Source organism: Hemicordylus capensis, chromosome 1 (genome assembly GCF_027244095.1).
Source record: "Hemicordylus capensis ecotype Gifberg chromosome 1, rHemCap1.1.pri, whole genome shotgun sequence".
Taxonomy (NCBI): domain Eukaryota; kingdom Metazoa; phylum Chordata; class Lepidosauria; order Squamata; family Cordylidae; genus Hemicordylus; species Hemicordylus capensis.
Window position 1 is genome coordinate 381957960 of NC_069657.1, and position 17846 is coordinate 381975805.

At 42.2% G+C, this 17846-nt stretch overlaps 1 protein-coding gene across 2 annotated transcripts in view; it reads right to left on the bottom strand.

The window, feature by feature from the left end:
* Nucleotides 1-4718: 4718 nt before the first annotated feature.
* NID1 (nidogen 1) overlaps nt 4719-17846 on the bottom strand; it is a 93694-nt gene continuing 80566 nt past the window's right edge. For both annotated transcript variants that reach the window (XM_053300013.1, XM_053300007.1), the window contains 5 exons: nt 16952-17123; nt 15304-15461; nt 11004-11127; nt 8949-9061; nt 4719-6828 (listed from right to left, as the gene is read on the bottom strand). In XM_053300013.1, coding sequence (XP_053155988.1) covers nt 6707-6828; nt 8949-9061; nt 11004-11127; nt 15304-15461; nt 16952-17123 — 689 coding nt within the window. In that variant the 3' untranslated portion in view covers nt 4719-6706. The remainder of the gene's footprint in view (nt 6829-8948; nt 9062-11003; nt 11128-15303; nt 15462-16951; nt 17124-17846) is intronic.

Below are 17846 nucleotides of genomic sequence, written 5' to 3' on the forward strand. Positions count from 1 at the left end.
TTTCTCACTCTGATCCATATATGTCCTTCTCTAAGAGACTTGTAACTTGTAATAAGTGCTGTATTTGATTCTTTTTCTAGTTTACATGGGAATGCAAGTGCATTTCCAAGTAAACTAGACTTTCTCCCAGACAGCTGTGATGAAGGTAATTTAATATCATAGATCAAATGGATAAGATAATCACTACAAAAGACAATCTAATTCTTACCTTTTCATCTGCAGATTTATTTACCTGGAGATTACTGGTATAATTTATTTAACTTCAAGGTTGTATTCTAGAGGTTCACTTTATTTTCCCGACAGCGGTTTCAGGGCCAGTTTACTTTTTTGCCCAAATTGACCCATCATGGATACCCAGGCCCTACAATCTGACAGTGAAGACTTCACAGTTATGCTAAGGCATGATACGACATTAAAATATACATATTTGCATATTGCATATATGGTGTATGCAAAATAGTGTGGAGTTTTTTTAGTCCTTATAAACTGAGAACATTTTAATTTCCCCATAAAAGCAAAACTGTGTGCAAACGTTTTATCTTAGAGCCAAACTCCATGTGGAATTTAATTAGTGCTGATGGGCTTTCTTTAATTGATAGCTGCTGAATTGGGACCCCTATGGAAAGAGGGTGAAGGGTGGAAGGCAGGGAACTTTAACATTACCCCCACCATCGTTCCAAACTGCAGTGTCCACCCCACCATTCCAGTTGCTATTTATCCTCAGAAAAGGATTGACTTAGAAATAATCTCAGATTGGGCCTGGTCCATGAGATCTTCATCTTGCAGCCAATAAAGACACCTGAGTTTCAAAGTTGATGCCCAAACTTGCCAACATCATTTTGGAGGCACAGATGTGGGAATGATCAACTTAACTACCCTGCCACATTGTAAGACCAAAAAGTGTACACACATACACCCCTTCAGTATTCTAGTATTCAGTATTCTAGCAAACGCTACAATTCTAAGAATCATTTGAGGAAATGAAGGCAATTAATCCTATTCATACAGACTTTGGGTTGTATATTTGGTTTGAGAGCCAGCATGGTGTAGTGGTTAGAGTGCTGGACTAGGACCGGGGAGACCCGAGTTCAAATCTCCATTCAGCCATGAGACTTGCTGGGTGACTCCGGGCCAGTCACTTCTCTTTCAGCCTAACCTACTTCACAGGGTTGTTGTGAGGAGAAACCTAAGTATGTAGTACACCACTCTGGGCTCCTTGGGAGGAAGAGCGGGATATAAAATGTAAAAATAAAAATAAAGATTCAACATGCTCTCAGCTATTTGATTAGATGCAGTAAAGAAGTCCTTCAAATGGGCATATCCATATAAAGTGGTCAGAGGCAGTACCAGAGGCTGGGCAGCTTGGGCACTAGCTCAAAAGCCACAGCTGACCTCTGAGTCCTAAGAACCCATATGGAAGATGCTAGGAGGAAGAGGAGGAGGCGGCAGCACTGCTGAAGTCTTTTGCTCTGCTTCTGCCTTCTTATCTGCAAATGGTAATGTCTCTGCTTCTGTGGTGGTTGTTGCTGCTGCACCTTCCCCATCCACAAACTGAATTCCTCCCAGCGCTTCCTGAGATTATGAGATTGGGGCCTCTGGGAGGAAAGGCCATTCACCAAGGGTGGCTCTCAGGGAGGGCAAGCGGCCCCTCAGACAAGTAGTTTGCCCCCATACCTGCCCTCCCATTTCTGTTTCATATAAATCTAAAATGTAGGACACAGCTTGCCCACCCGTAAAGGCACTTTACCCCTTCTGGGCCTGCTCCCATTTTTTTTTTCTGGTGCCACCACTGCCCTTCAGTGGGAGGGGAGGGCAAGCTAACACTGTAAGTTTTGGCAGTGGCTCCTTTCCTTCCCACCCTCTCGATTGATGAATGCAAGGTGGGACAGTAGTGGATCTTCCTCTTCTCCCTTTTGGAGGGTTGGAGGAGGAGTTGCTGCTGCCCCCACTGCCATGTTCCCCCCCTCCATTTGCCAGTAGGGAGTGGGAGGAGCTGCTCACCCTAAAAGAAAAACCTGTTCCACATGGAGGAGAGGGGCCCTTCAATGGTTATGTGAGGAGGGGCCCCACAGACCTGACGCCAGCCATGAAAGTGGGAATACTGCAATGACTACTTTTTAAGAAATGGAAGTAAGCAAATGCTTCAGATTATTTCCCAAGACCTGGCCAAAGCAATACACCATGGAATGTTACACTGAGAATCAGACCATGTCTTACCCTAGATTAAATTGATGAAGTATGACATTGTCACTGAGGGGCCATTTATCCTCTTATCCTCTAATAATCTCCTGTCATTCTTGATTATCTTCCACTGAATTAATGTCCAATGTATTGTGACCAAATTGCGTAATCAGAGAAATGCCAAACAAGCAGTTTTCCAACTTGGAATATTCCCTCAGAGGATGTTGTGACTTTTCAAGCTCCCTTGAACTGTCAGCTGTACCCTGAGGTTGAATTCCCTGGAGATCACAGGAAATAAAAGCTAAAATAGGACAGTTAACATTTATCACAAAATCTTTCCCTGATGCCCTGGTGATTGCCAGCTTCACAATTTCATAGAGATTCAGATGTTTCAGTTTATTTCTTCAGGCAATTTCCAATCATTCTGAAATCTGAGACACACCTAAAAACATCAATGTTGATTGTAGGCTTTCATATGCTTAGGGAATGTTTCTTGTAAGTGTTTTTAAATGACTAAGATTTTCCAAAGAAGCCTATTGGGTTTAAGGAGACTTTGATACTAAGCATTTGCACTGATATTATATATGCTTGCAATAGTACAATACCAGCACTTACTTGTCACATTTCTATACTGCGTTCTCAGCCTCCTAAGCAGTACCAAAAGTATTATATATACAACATACTAAAAATACAAAAATCACAACAGTGAAACTATTTTTTTAAAATACATGGGCTGACATGATGAACAGTGTTAGAGAGCCATAATTCTGCACCCTAGGGCTGCTGAGGACTCAGAACCCTGACGCTATTCAGAAGTTGTGGTTTTGCAAGCAGCATTAATGCAGTTTTCTCCATTCCTGACTATTGGAATAAATGTGGTAACGCTTCTTGCAAAACCGCTGCTTCCTAACAGTGTTGTTCGGGGCTTGCTTCCGAGTCCACCATAGCCCTGGGATGCAGCATTATGGCTCTGTAATGCTGCTCATCATGTCAGCCAATATGTAAAAACTCACTACTATGCTTAAAATACAAACCCTGTTCATATATTATGTTCAGTGCTCATATGCATCTGTACAATTATTTGCACATAATATTCAACACACATACAGTAGCACACTTTGGCCCTTTTCAGACCAGGAGTGGCCAGTGTGGGCGCCACCAGGGGGTGGCGGCAAGAGGCACCAATTAATAGGTGCTTACCTCCGCTCCGGCTGCAGCTGCAAACTACTCCAAGCAGCAACGTGCTGCCTGGAAGTCCCTGTAGCGGTGGATCGGCTCCACTACTCACCGGGCCACTGGAGGGAGATAGGCTCAGCAGAAGCCAGGGGAGTGGCGAGGCCAATCTGCCACTGCAGATTGAGAGTGCCAGGCAGCACACTGCGGCTCTGAGTAGTTTTCCGCTGCAGACGAAGCAGAGGTAAGCACTTATTAATTTGTGCTTAAACGTGCCTCTTGCCACTCTCCCCACCACCCGGTGGTGCCTGCACCTGATTCAGACACTAAGGCTGTTCTTATGAGCAGCTCAGCCTGGGTTGGGCTGCTTGTCTGTAGCGCCACGATCCACATGGATCTCAGTGCTGCCCACCCTCCTAACCGGCCGGCCTGGCTGCCGCTTCTTCTCCCCATCTGCTCGGCCATTCTCCTGGCCAGCTGTTTCTTTCTGCCGGTGTGGTGTAGTGGTTAGAGTGCTGGACTAGGACTGGGGAGACCTGAGTTCAAATCCCCATTCAGCCATGAGACTTGCTGGGTGACTCTGGGCCAGTCACTTCTCTCTCAGCCTAACCTACTTCACAGGGTTGTTGTGAGGAGAAACTTAAAGTATGTAGTACACCGATCTGGGCTCCTTGGAGAAAGAGAGGGATATAAATGTTAAATAAATAAACAAATAAATAAAAATTGGCAGCTGCTTGGGAACTCTCGCGAGAGCTGCCACACATGGGATTAGTGACAGGTACACTGTAAAGATTGTATTTTATTAAGATTTATTCATTTTTCTGTTTCTGTTATGCTTATGTTATATTTCATGGGTTTGTTCCCCCCCCCTCTTTTATGTGATGTTATGTGATGACCAGTGGTTACATCACCTTCACCTTCCCCATCTCATAGAAATCCATCACAGCCATGGTAGTCATTCTGCATAGATAAATGGGGTAACACTTGTTGGGACTGGCATATGGGTCTGAACAGCTTTGTATCCCTGGGGCTTTATATACTTATGACAAATTCTATACCCATATTAACCAGATTCCTGCAAGCACAGAATTGACATATATGGGCCTCAATTAGTGTATAACCCATCACAGAACTGAGCTGTCAAAAACTACTTTTCGAGATAGTTTATACATTACCTTTAATAATTCTAAGGATTCATGCCAGTAATTCCTCTGACATGAATCCCTGGAATTTACACACACACACACTCCATGTGACTGGATTCTGGATGCTGGATTAACAATTTGTGGGTTTTTCCAGCAGCAAGTTACACATACTAATAATTTGCTCAGAATATTTGTATAAGTCTATAGGACTGGTCATAATTCGTGGGACTCAGTTTATGTCTCTTAAAAGTACATTCATTAGCTCTGGTGGCCAGCAAGCAAATTTTCATGGCAACAAGGATACAGATAAGTGTAAAAGGTGGATCTAAAACTCTTTTACATTGTGTTATATTACAAAAAGATAACTTTTGGGTTTTTTTTACAAAAACATAAGAATTTTTTTATTGGTGGTGCTGTGATTAGCTGCACAGCGTGTAAACTTTAATATCACCTGAAATTAAAATAACTCTGGAAAAAATGTTATTAAAAGCACCTTTGGTTTGTTTCAGCACAGTTTTTGGTATGTACAGTTTTTCAGACATAATAGAGTGTAAAAGTTAAATGCATTATAGTTATACAAACGTTATACAAAAATTCAAACATTTAATATAGCATTTGATATTTGAATGATAAATACAAAATTAAAAAGGAAGTTGTCACAGAGCTGAAGGCTCAGAATTGACTCTGCTTTAATAATGTTGTAGCCTGGCAAGAAATATCTTCTGGAGTCTAAAGATCTTTTTTAAAAAATTAAAAAATTAAAACACTGCATCAGAAGTGGTTGCTATCACGATGGGCTTTGCTTGTTCCTTATGTTGCAATCTTCTTTATGAACAGAAACAAGGTTTAATATTATTTTAGCAGAAAAATTTGGAATTGCTTATCAGTCTTTTCACCCACATCCTCCTTATACAGCATGCTAATTCCATGGTGGGTGCATTGCGCTTGCTAGCAATTGGTACAGAAACTGGGCCTTAATTTTTGCATTAATCTAGCAAATCATAGCATGAAGACCTAGGATTGATTATCTGGGGGCTACTTGACAGACCATTGAGTAAGACTGTTTACATATGTGCATGGCATATGTAAAATGAACATACATGTAAAATTGCAACAAAAAGTAGTAGAGCAACATTCCAAAAGGAACTACTGTTAAACTTATGAAATAAGGAAGAATTGCAAGCACAGGAAATAAAGAGATACTGAAGAAAATTTGACAGAATCCCCTCCCCCACTCATGTCACTTTTCTTCAGTTCAAATTAATCATTGTTTTGTAGAAATTCAAAAGTCCATGCCAGAAGGGCAGACAGAGGTTATTCAGTCCTGAAGTTTATCTTGAAGTGGTCCTATTGAAATCACTGAAACTAGACCAGTACAAGTGGCCAGTGAGTCATACACACTCCTTTGCTCCTCCTACAAACATGGAGAAAAATAGATTTTCATTCAGAAAATCCAATGAAAAGTTGAATACACCCCACAGTGTCATTAAGACAACTGAATTACTTTTATAAAGTCAACAGTTTCTAGTACAGTACCAAATTGCATTCCTTCTTTTTAATGATGGTATTGTATAGCCAGCTTCTAAGAGTGAACATTTGAAGGCATAGTGGTTATAAACATTAAGGCCTTTGAAACAAGGGCCTAGTGTAAGGCATTCCTTTTGCTTAAGGTGCTGGCTGTGGGATTTTATTGCAAACATCGTCTCACCTTTGGGATTTCCACTACCTCAACCCATTTCAGCAGGACTTTACTGCTGAGCATTTCAGATGAACTTTCAACCTAGTTGCACTGGTGGTGGGCTATATAGAGAAGTATTTTGTAAGTGAATTTACAAAGTACTTTTACAGCATAAAGCGACTGCATGCGTTTGAGATACTGGTCTCCTGTGCTTTTCAATACTCCATACTACAGCTTTTTCAATATTTAACTAGGAAATGCTATCTAACCAGCACAGGCCCAACTGGTCACCAGACTCATCTTTAGAAAGAGTAGGGAAGTGTACAATGAAAGGGTTGCACAGATGTGCCAACATTCCACTATGTAGCCACTGTTGTTATAGCATGTGTGCTTGAAGCCACAAAGCTGCAGGCAGCACAGAGATCTTATCTTTAGGATCTGTCCTTGTATGTGACTGGCCGTCTAACTATTTATTTACAGTACATTTCCAAAGGTGGCTGCTGCCTGAACACATTCCAGGTTGTGGCTTTCAGTTTCTTTCTATACAGTCCACTCCTATGGTGTTGTCTGGGCATCGGCAAGAGCGGCCCCCTGGGGTGGCCAGGCATAGATGAGTACAACCTCCATTATTCACTGAACAATAGTTATGTCCTACAAGGGAATGAAAGCACATTTAGCTATATATCAGGCAAACAAAAACATGTATTAAAAAGAAAACAATATTATAGGAAAAATAAGCATTGTGTTAGAGATGCCATAACTCTAGCTTTTTATTTTCAGTTCATTGGCTCCAGAATAGTAGCAGTACTGAACATCTCTCAAGTACTGGAAATATTCCAGAGAGGAGGAGGAGGAGGAAGGTACATACTTTCCGCTAAAACAGTGGAAACCATATAAACCTTGGTCTGCAGGCTTTCCTCACAGACAAGAGTTCCCAACCTGTACAGTATGGGGTCCAGGATTTCTTTCCAGCAAAATATGGTAATATTGTCCATAACTCTATCATTTTTAAATGGCTGTTAGCAATTACATGGCATCACATAAACAGAATCAAATTAGCTTAAAATGATGGTTTCAATCTGCCTCCAACAGAAAGAGGGTCAAAGGTGGTGTGTGACTGACTAAAGAAACTGAGCTGTTATAGCTCATTTGTGTTCACATCAAAGGTTTAGAAAGCAATGGCCATACGGTCATATGGCCATATGGTTATATAGTAAGAGAGAAATTGGATGTAATGGAAGACAGGGGCTGTCATCATGTTGAGTTCTTCCTTCTTAGGCAAGTTGTTATCCTATAACCTGTTATGACATGTTTTCCCCTCACAGAATGGGAAAAACCAGGGCCAGTGATGTGGAATGGTGGTGTGGCAATGAACATGACATCACAACCAGCGGCAGCTGGTGCAGGCAGCGGCCCACCTTTAGCAGCTGCTCCAGCGACTAGGTGTTACTAGGTGCTTAGCTCTCCTCCCACCGCACCTGAAAGCTGTTTTGAGCAGCACCCTCTGTGGCGGAGGATCGGCTTCACCACTCAGCTTGGCCTCTGCACATGTGTGGAGAGCCGACCCTCCACCACAGTGGGCACTGGGCGGTGCGCCGCTGCTCAAAACTGCTTTCAGGTGAAGCGGGAGGAGAGGTAAGCACCTAGTAATTTACTGCTAAAGGTGCCATCTGCACCCCGCCCAGTAACACCTGCACCAGCTGCTGCTGATCACAACACAGGATACGTGATCCTACACATTATGGTAGGAGGGAGTGTAGAATTGATATACGGATGCCATTTTCAGTTGAAATGTAAAGTTCCACCCTCAGATACCCTATCTCAATCAAGGTAGCAAGAGGTGCAGAATTCTCAAGGGTTGGGGGAAAGGACAAAATTACTTGTGTAAAAATGTTATTACAAAATATATTAGAATTTTCCAGGAAAAACACAAGAGTCAACTACTTATTCACTTTCCTCGCTTTCATCTAAAATATGCCCATTGCCACAGGTTTGAGCATGATATTGATGGTCTGATGATGGCATGCATAGGCTGCAGTTCCTTGGGAAACTGTCAGTCCCACTTCCATCTCAACATTCTAAACCTGGGGCAAGTGAACTTGACATCAAATCACTGATCAAATCTGTCTAGACCCAATAAATTAAGCAGCTAGGACTCCATTCACACAGTATGTTTATGAAGCTAACAAAAAAGAGTCCCCCACCCCGCGAACAGAAAAGCTATCTTTGTAACATTTTCCAATTCCACAGAGAGCATTTGGGACTTGTAACTATTTGTTTGTTTAAGCTGAAAGTTTTGTACATGCTTCTATTATGAATTACTTTATTCAGCCTAACACTTTCTCTTTTCTAAAATATTCTGTTTGTCAAACAATAGGAACAACAAGATGAACAACTGGGGACAATCAATATGTTTTTCAAGTTCTGATTCCAGAATAAAGCCTGACTGTGAAGTCATAAACAATGTTTGCATAGGTCATGGCAATCACCTTAATGCAAGGGAAACTTCAGACTCCTCTGTTGATAATTAATGGCATTTGTGTAGCAAGGAAACAACTGAAAAGGGAGTAATTAATAACTCTTGTGTATTTTTAGTTTCTGTAGGTGACTCAATCAAGAGGTAAAAAAGATAAGCTATCAGTATGCCCATTACTGAATCGCTAGCTTGACTTTTATTGGTTTCTAGTAGTCATGCAGTAGAGATGCTATAATTCTATATATTCATATATTTAGATTCTGATGCTTAAAATAAAAGGGATCTTGAGAATTACCTTGTGGGCACTGAGCCAAAGCTGTAGTTATGCCATAAAGACGAGTGCGCTTATAAGGCTGAAAGTTATCATTCTCTTTTGAGATTGTGCGATCCACTGCCACCACAGCATCTCTACAAGCATACAATACATAAAACATTAAAAAGGAGAAGTTGGAGATTGAGAAGAAGAAGAATGGAATAAGACAATGAGGTCATTCACATGACCGTGGCAGCAGTGGGGAGGGCAGGAGGGGGGAAAGCAGGGTTGGACCTACTTCCCCCACCCAGACAATCTGCAGAGTAGCACATCCACATGGCTTGCGCACCTACACGATGTGAGCTTCCATGAGCCTCATCCTGGAGACTGGGAAAATGAGGCCCAGCCTCCAGGTATCCCACAATACACTGCACAACAAGCACAGTGCATTGGGAGAACTCCCCATGAGTCAGGCGCTCTAGGTGCCCACTTCTGTGTGTGCTCTGGCTGCATGCAGCCGTGACCCTGGCCCTGAGGTTGAGGGCACACTTGCACCCTCTAAATCTGGTTAAGGGCTGGGTCAAAAAGTCAGGCTTGTGGCAGAGGCCAAAAAGTCAAAATGTCAGGCTTGTGGCCTCAATCCTGGTGCTGCACATGAGCTGCCCAACCCAGGTTTAAATCATTTGGGTCCAAACAGGGATTTTTTTTAGGAGGGGCCTAGTGACTGCCTCGTTCAGATGAGGGGGCACCACCCCCTGCTCTAGAGAGTCATTCACCAACCCTGCCACCCATGGACCCAGTCCCTCCCTAGAAGCCTTCACCACCCATGAAGGGCAAGGGCCGAGGATGCAAGTGGCCTCAGCCTTTCAAGCAGCCTGTCCACCTCCTCAGGCAACATAGTCTGAAAACTATCCAATATAACTAGACATTAGGAAGGACAAGTCTGCTACAGAACTGTAGCTTTCATGGATTTGGTGGGTAAGGGTAGGAAGGGAAAGAGGAAATGAAACTGATTTGTATGACAGGTTTTGCAACTATTCCAATCCTATCTATGAGCATGACCACAGCACAATGTCCCAAGACTCTGATTAACGTTCTTTTTCAAAGAATAATGTGACTTTTTAGTTTTGAGAATTCAGCTGCTCAGATGTGGCCAAGGTTTTTATGGACAACTTAATGTATCATAATAGAGAAACCACATCTTGAAAACATTTAGGTATGGGACAGTTTGACAAGATTGGAGATTGGAGTACAGGATCTTCTGAATTGTTCCCAACACTATAACTGAAAAACAAGACAGACAATTGCCTCAGTCTAGCCAGGACCATGTGGTATGCACAGAAGTATCCTTAACTGGCTAATAAATCCTGTGCACCACTAAGTACTATCCATGCATTTTCCTGAAATTTAGAGTGCTGAGGGAAAGATAATCTGTTTCATTATTGTAAACATAATTCCATAAGACTCTGCTCCGCTCCCTCCCCACATACATATAAAAGGTGCTTTTGTTGACGATTTTGACTGGGCTGCCCATGTGGATCCAAGTCACTGCTCCAGGATGAGACTTTTAACCTCAGGTCAAAACATGAACAGTCACGACAGCCACTACTGCATCAATGTACTGCTGTAGTGAGGCCAATCTTGGACATTTCAAGTGCTTACTCCCAAACTATGTTTTCAGAGTACAGGAATGCATCTAAGCTTTTGTCCAGAACCAGCCTTGAAGATTTGAATCCTTGGTCTTTAATAAACTATAGCTCAGATGTATGTTTTTTAATGATGGCTCCACAACTGTATATTGACTAAGAAGAAGGGCTTCAAAATTACCAGTTTCTCTGTTATACACTTAAAGTTCTGTCATAAGGCAGGGACATTACACTTTAAAACCTATTCTCAATGTTCTGGACAAAAAAATATATGTTAGAACAAACGCATCCCTCTCATAAAGTGTTTCAGTTGCATGACTGGAGAGAAGGATGAATCCCCTCAGGAAAATTACACAAACTGCTGAAACAAATTCAACTTTTATGAGACTGAATGGGAAAGAGGGGCGGGGGGGGATGACAAGTGAATAATTTGTAATGCAGATCGTCATACCTTCTCCAGTCTGTGTAAAACAAATTCTTCCCATAGCTTGTAATGCTGAAAGGATACTGGATTCCCTCAAGGATCTTTCGCCGACCAAGCTGATTGGGGTCCATACATTCAACTCTCTTGGTGCCTGAATGCAATAAAAACAATATGGTCTTTGTATGTGACAAATAGTCCTTTTGTAAGGAGAAAAGACACAATGACGCAAAAGCAAAAAGAGGAACATGTATAGAACTGTAGTTTCCAATAAGCTGCTTCCGTGCCTCACCCATCCCGAATTTTGTCTACAACAGATCTCAAGGCAACAATTTTTGTGTATAATAGTCACTTTTCCCTTCATCAGTTACCATCAATTATTTTGCATTGGGTATACAGGGTCCTCAGTGTAAATTCTGATACTGCTGCCTCATATTCTCCTTGTGCTTGGTGCAAAGTAAATAATATCCCTATAAAGAATATCCCTATGGGGTTTGGGTTAGAGTATTATTTATATATTATTTTCCTTAAGGAGATAGTTTATTGCTCTCCACTTACAAACAATGCCTTTAACTACCTGGGAGGACTATGTATGTCCAACAGCCAGTCAAAGATATTCTGCATTACATTTAAATCCTTTGTTTGCATCCATTAGGAAGAGGAGATTTCTCCTAGGTATTCTAGTTACAATTGCATCCAGTAAAGTTTCTGAAAAATGTGTTATTTATTACCAAAAAAAGTATAGCATATTTAATGCAGCACTTGGAAATAACCATCTGCAATAACCTTCAGTGCAAGTACTGTACCCAAGTATATATCAACATGGGACTAGATTCATTGCCCTGTTTCATGAGCTTTATATCACTAATTCCACTTTTTGAAGACATAATGAAGAACCTTATCAGGTTGGTTGCATTTATGTTCATTGGTAGGAAAGTTCTTTTAGGAGCCATATTTAAGAACTGCAGGTGCAAGTAATTTAGAGTGTTCAGAAAAGATGCAAGACTGATCACACAGCAACATAAAGTATTGTTTACTAACAGAACATAGGAACATAGGAAGCTGCCATATACTGAGTCAGACCATAAGTCCATCTCGCTCAGTATTGTCTACACAGACTGGCAGTGGCTTCTCCAAGGTTGCAGGCAGGAATCTCTCTCAGCCTTATCTTGGAGATGCCAGGGAAGGAACTTGGAGCCTAGATGCTCTTCCCAGAGTGACACACTTCTAGGCTTCCTTTCGTATGCAACCAGGGCAGATCCTGCTTAGCTTAAGGGGACAAGTCATGCTTGCTACCACAAGACCACCTCTCGTCCACCTTCCACATTCTCTCTTCTCTGGTCTACCACAAGACCAGTTCAGCAAAAACACTGAGCCTCCAAACACAATGTCATCAACCCTTCATGTCAGAGGGTTATTCCTAAACCACAATCAGAGTGTCCTACTGGCTTCCTCCAGAAAAAAATGAGGCTAAATATAAATACATAAGACTATTTTTTTAAGCCCAACTGAAATGGTCTGTTAAATATCAATTGTAAAATGTTAGCATGTTTTTTGGTAATTCCACTGTCAGCTCTCATGATACACACATGAAAGCATTAATACCAATTAATAGAAGACATACATGTGACAAGTTATCAGATGACAATAATCTTCAAAACTGGCCATAAGAATCCACAGTGACTAATTCACATAGTGCAACAGAGTATCACATGCCACTGTCTTTTCCTCTAACAGGCATTTCTTTCATGTGATAAGAAAACAAAGAGTAGTAGATGATCGGACACCAGTCATCATGTCACAGTTGTAATTAGCACATGAAAAATCGGTGGGGCCAAATGTCCGCCGTAAGGAGAAAAGTGGCAGTGACACACCTTTTAAAAAACTAAACCAAAGGAACACCAGAGTTTTCATTTTCTTCAGTTCCCTTTGCATGAATATAACTCTCTTTCCATTTGCAAAAGAGCTTCCAACAACAGAGGAGTGCTCTACTGAAGGTTAGAATCCAATCAAACAGCTTGCAAGTATGCTCTTGGAGGAAAAGAAATTGGAATAACTCTAGGAGGCTATTCACATGTGCGTGCAAAACCGCACTAAGGGAGCCCAGCCCGGTTTTGCATGCACATGTGAACCACCAGGATTGGGCGCGATCTCGGTGGCACCATGGTGTCAAACCCACTTGTGGAGTCACCCTTCCAAATGGGGTTAGGAGAGCGAGCACTCTCCTAACTCCATTTACCTGATTGTGTGTCAGCCTTGCATCCACAGCTGACTAACTTGGGGAGGAGAATTGGAAATGTGGACAATGTGAAGGAACTTTTTTCCATATGTGGTGGTCATGCGGGAAGGCAAAGGCTTTTGGGGATATGATATATAATGATTTGAAGAAATTTTTTAAAATGACATTTCCTAAGAGGCCAGAATCCTTCATAAGAACAGCCCTGCTGGATCAGGCTCAAGGCCCATCCTGTTTCGCACAGTGGCCCACCAGATGCCGCTGGAAGCCACAGGCAGGAGTTGAGGGCGTGCCCTCTCTCCTGCCATTACTCCCCTGTAACTGGTACTCAGAGGCATCCTGCCTTTGAGGCTGGAGGTGGCCCACAGCCCTCCGACTAGTAGCTATTGATAGACCTCTCCTCCATGAAGTCATCCAAACCCCTCTTAAAGCCATCCAGGTTGTTGGCTGTCACCACATCCTGTGGCAGAGAGTTCCACAAGTGGATCACGCGTTGTGTGAAAAAGTACTTCCGTTTGTTGGTCCTAGACCTCCTGGCAATCAATTTCATGGAGTGACCCCTGGTTCTAGTGTTGTGTGAAAGGGAAAAGAATTTCTCTCTCTCCACTTTCTCCACACCATGCATGATTTTATAGACCTCTATCATGTCTCCCCGCAGTTGTCTTTTTTCTAAACTAAAAAGCCCCAGGTGTTGTAGTCTTGCCTCATAAGAAAGGTGCTCTATCAGATCCTGATAATCTTGGTTGCTCTATTCTGTACCTTTTCCAGTTCTACAATGTCCTTTTTAAGATGTGGTGACCAGAATTGTACGCAGCACTCCAAGTGTGGTCGCACCATAGTTTTGTATAAGGCATTATAATATTAGCCATTATTCCTGCTGGGAATAACCCAAGTATATGCACAGAAATGGAAAGACACTAAAATGCCCTCAAAAGACGACTGTTTGATAAAAATTTTGGAATATGCTGAGATGGCAAAGCTTACAGCACTTATTATTTATTTATTATTATTATTTATTTATTCGATTTCTATACCGCCCTTCCAAAAATGGCTCAGGGCAGTTCACACAGAGAAATAACAAAAAACAAATAAATAAGATATAATTTCATCCGTTATAAGGGATGAAAATTTGGAATCTTTCAAAGAAGATTGGGAACCATTTTTACTTTGCTTAACTATTTTTCTAAAATGGACTTTTCAGCATGGTTTGAAATATAGTAATAACAGCAGGTTTGGTTGGATAAAATTGAGTAGTAATGTGGAGTATCTATGTTTTGAATTATTATAGCAATGGTTTATATGTAAAATTAACATGAACCGCGCAGATAAGTAAGCGGTGGTGTAGTGGTTGGAGTGCTGGACTAGGACTGGGGAGACCCGAGTTCAAATCCTAATTCAGCCATGATACTAGCTGGGTGACTCTGGGCCAGTCACTTCTCTCTCAGCCTAACCTACTTCACAGGGTTGTTGTGAAAGAGAAATTTAAGTATGTAGTACACTGCTCTGGGCTCCTTGGAGGAAGAGCGAGATATAAATGTAATAATAATAATATTTACTTAATTGTAAGCTATTGTAAAGGCCTATAAAAATTTAAAATGTAAAAACAAAAAAGACTTGGGGAGGAAAGATCCCTGTAGTGCACCATGTACTCACACGGTGCATTACTGGAGCTCCGGGGAGTGTGGGGCATGGGGCAACACACCCCAACCTTCGGAGCTACCAGCAGGAGCCGGTGGTCATCTGGGCGGGTGATGTGCCCACCCTAGGAGGAAGAACTGCTCATCTGCAGGGAAGGTATGTTAAACCAGCCTTCCCCTCAGCCCACCCTCTAGCCCTTTTCACTGCTCATGAGAAGAGGCTGTATGTCTAGCCCTAAACGAGCCATTTCGGAAGGGCGGTATATAAATCAAATAAATAAATAAAAAATAAATAAATAAACAACTTTTTCAACACTAAGAAGAAAATCATTTGTACAGGTGTCATGCTGCTTCCTAACAATTCTAAACTACCCACCTTCCTAGAAGGCCCACCTTGCATTTTGAGAGCCAGAAGTTCACACACTTAATTCAGTGAAAACTGTGAATAAATTTTTACCTGCATCTACCCAGCACAACAATGAAGAATAAGTGTCTAAAGTCAGCCCATTTGGTAACCCCAAATCATCTTTAACGAGAATCCGTCTGTTTGTACCATCCATGTATGACATTTCAATTTTAGGAGCCTCTCTGTACCAGTCTGTCCAATAAAGGTTTCTGTATGTAAAAATAAAAATAGAATTAAAAGGAATATAGGAACAGCCCTGCAGAATCAGGCCCAAGGCCCATCTAGTCCAGCATCCTGTTTCAAACAGTGGCCTACCAAGTGCCACTGGGAAGCCCGCAGGCAGGAGCTGAGGGAATGCCCTCTCTCATGCTGTTACTCCCCTTCTCCATGAAGTTATCCAAACATGTGATAAAGTTAGGGGTGGGGTGGGAGACAATGATAAACAAAAAATGGTTTGAGCAACCTGAGTGGTAAAATACAATCAATCAGATTACTCAATTTTGTTTGAAGTATTTACTAACTTCATTTATTTGTTTATTTATTTAATACTCAAGTATTTATTAAGTTTGCTTACTATAGCCAATTTATACATCTGGCTATGCACAAACTGAGGATGTTCAGAGATAATGCTAAATCATGGTTTAGCATCATTATCAGCATAAGCAGCTTTGAATCTCAGGCTGACATTCTTCCTTCCATTGTCCCTCCCTCCTCCTTTTGCATGCAGAGATTTAAAACTTACATACCTGGTAAGTTTTATCACAAGGGCAGTTCAGAACTCGTGCTGCATCACATTAAATCTTGGCTCTGTGCAATGTCCCTGAGTCTTAGGAGCAAATCTCCCCACCCCCCTGCAAGTCTAATTCTAATTATTTCTAAATCTACCAGTTGTGGTTAAAACAAATTAAGAGGGGCTCCCAGCCGGCGTTGTGGGGGGGGATCCCCATAATGTACTGTGCACCCACAGGTGATATGGGAGTTCCAGGGGGCAGGGTGACGCACCCCAGCTCCCGACCTTCCATGCTGTCCATGGGGGCAGCTGCACATCTGGGTGCGTGATCTCCACACCCAGACCAGCAGCCCGGATCATCTGCAGGGAGATAAGCATTTCAAGGCTTCTTCTCCACTCATCCTGTAGCCCTTTCTCACCGATCATGAGAAAAGGCTCTCCCTGTCCCCAAAGGGCTCACAAATCTAAAAAAGAAATGTTAAGGTACACACCAGCAACAGCCACTGGAGGGATGCTGTGCTGGGGATGGATAAGCCCAGTTGCTCTCCCCCTGCTAAATATAAAGAATCATTTTTTAAAAATGCATCTTTGCTGTTAGCAGGTTTACATAACTTCAGCCCTCCAGCTGTTTTTTGACAACAACTCTCATCATTCCCAGCCAGAATAGCCAATGGTCTGGGATTATAGGAGCTGTACTTCAGCATTTGCAGGAGAGCCAAAGTTGTGCAGCTCTGATTTATGCTAACCAACTTCCTTGAGATAAGCCAAGATCTGAACCCAAGGTTTGAAGTTAGTTTCAGATCTTGCTTTATTTCAAGGAAATAAAGACTGCCCCTCATGTTCTGCAGCAGCCCTGATGAGTCCCTAGTACTGACATTCTGCTGCGTGTAATGTGGACTACTGAAATAAAACAAGTTCTCAAAAAGCATTTTCTACAAATAATAGCATGTTCACAAGGTATCTACCTACCCTCTCATAGGATCTACTACAATGGCTCTGGGGTTCACAAGGTCGGTGTCAAACAGCACTCGGCGCTGGCTGCCATCCAGCCTTGCTACCTCTATTCTGTCAAGCTGAGAGTCGGTCCAGAAAATGGTGCGCCCAAGATGATCAAGAGCTATTCCTTCAGGACTTTCCAAATCTGGGAGAGAAGAACAATACATGAGATTTGGGATATAACAGATTGTGCTGTTGAGTCAATGTTGACCACAGAACCATGTGGTTTTCTTTGCTGAATACAGGAGGGGCAGGGGTGTAACTATAATAGGGCAAGGGGAAACCCACTGCATTGCCACCCCCAGAGGCAAGTCATATGACTGACTCCCCCAGCTTCCTTCAGTTGTATTCATCCATTCATCCTCTGAAACTGATGTGAGTGTTAAGACCTGGAGCTACCAGAACAGCAGGTCTTTCTCTAGTACCATTAAATGACTTGCATCGTCCACAATTTACAAAATCTTTTAAAAATAATTTAGGATGATGTTCTATTGTGGCACATAGGAGATATATATGAAAATTTTACTATGCTTTTTGTTACCACTATTCGGCCTCATTTAAGATTTCTTTACGTCATGAGCTGAACTTTAGTGAGGGGAGGCCCATTTTAAAATCTTGTCTCTGGGCCCACCCAACCTTGCTACACCCCTGAGGAGGTGCCTTCTCCCATGCAGTATGAGAGGATGCCTTTGCCGTTGTCACTGAAGTGAGTATCCGCCTCCAGCACCTTCCTATATCGTTGCTGCCTGATACAGGTGACTACAAATATATCTTTACTAGGCACAGTCTGGGAAGCACACCGGCAGAGATTCAAACTAACAGCCTCTTGCTCCCTAGGCAAAGCTGCTTCCCCACTGCACCACTGCAT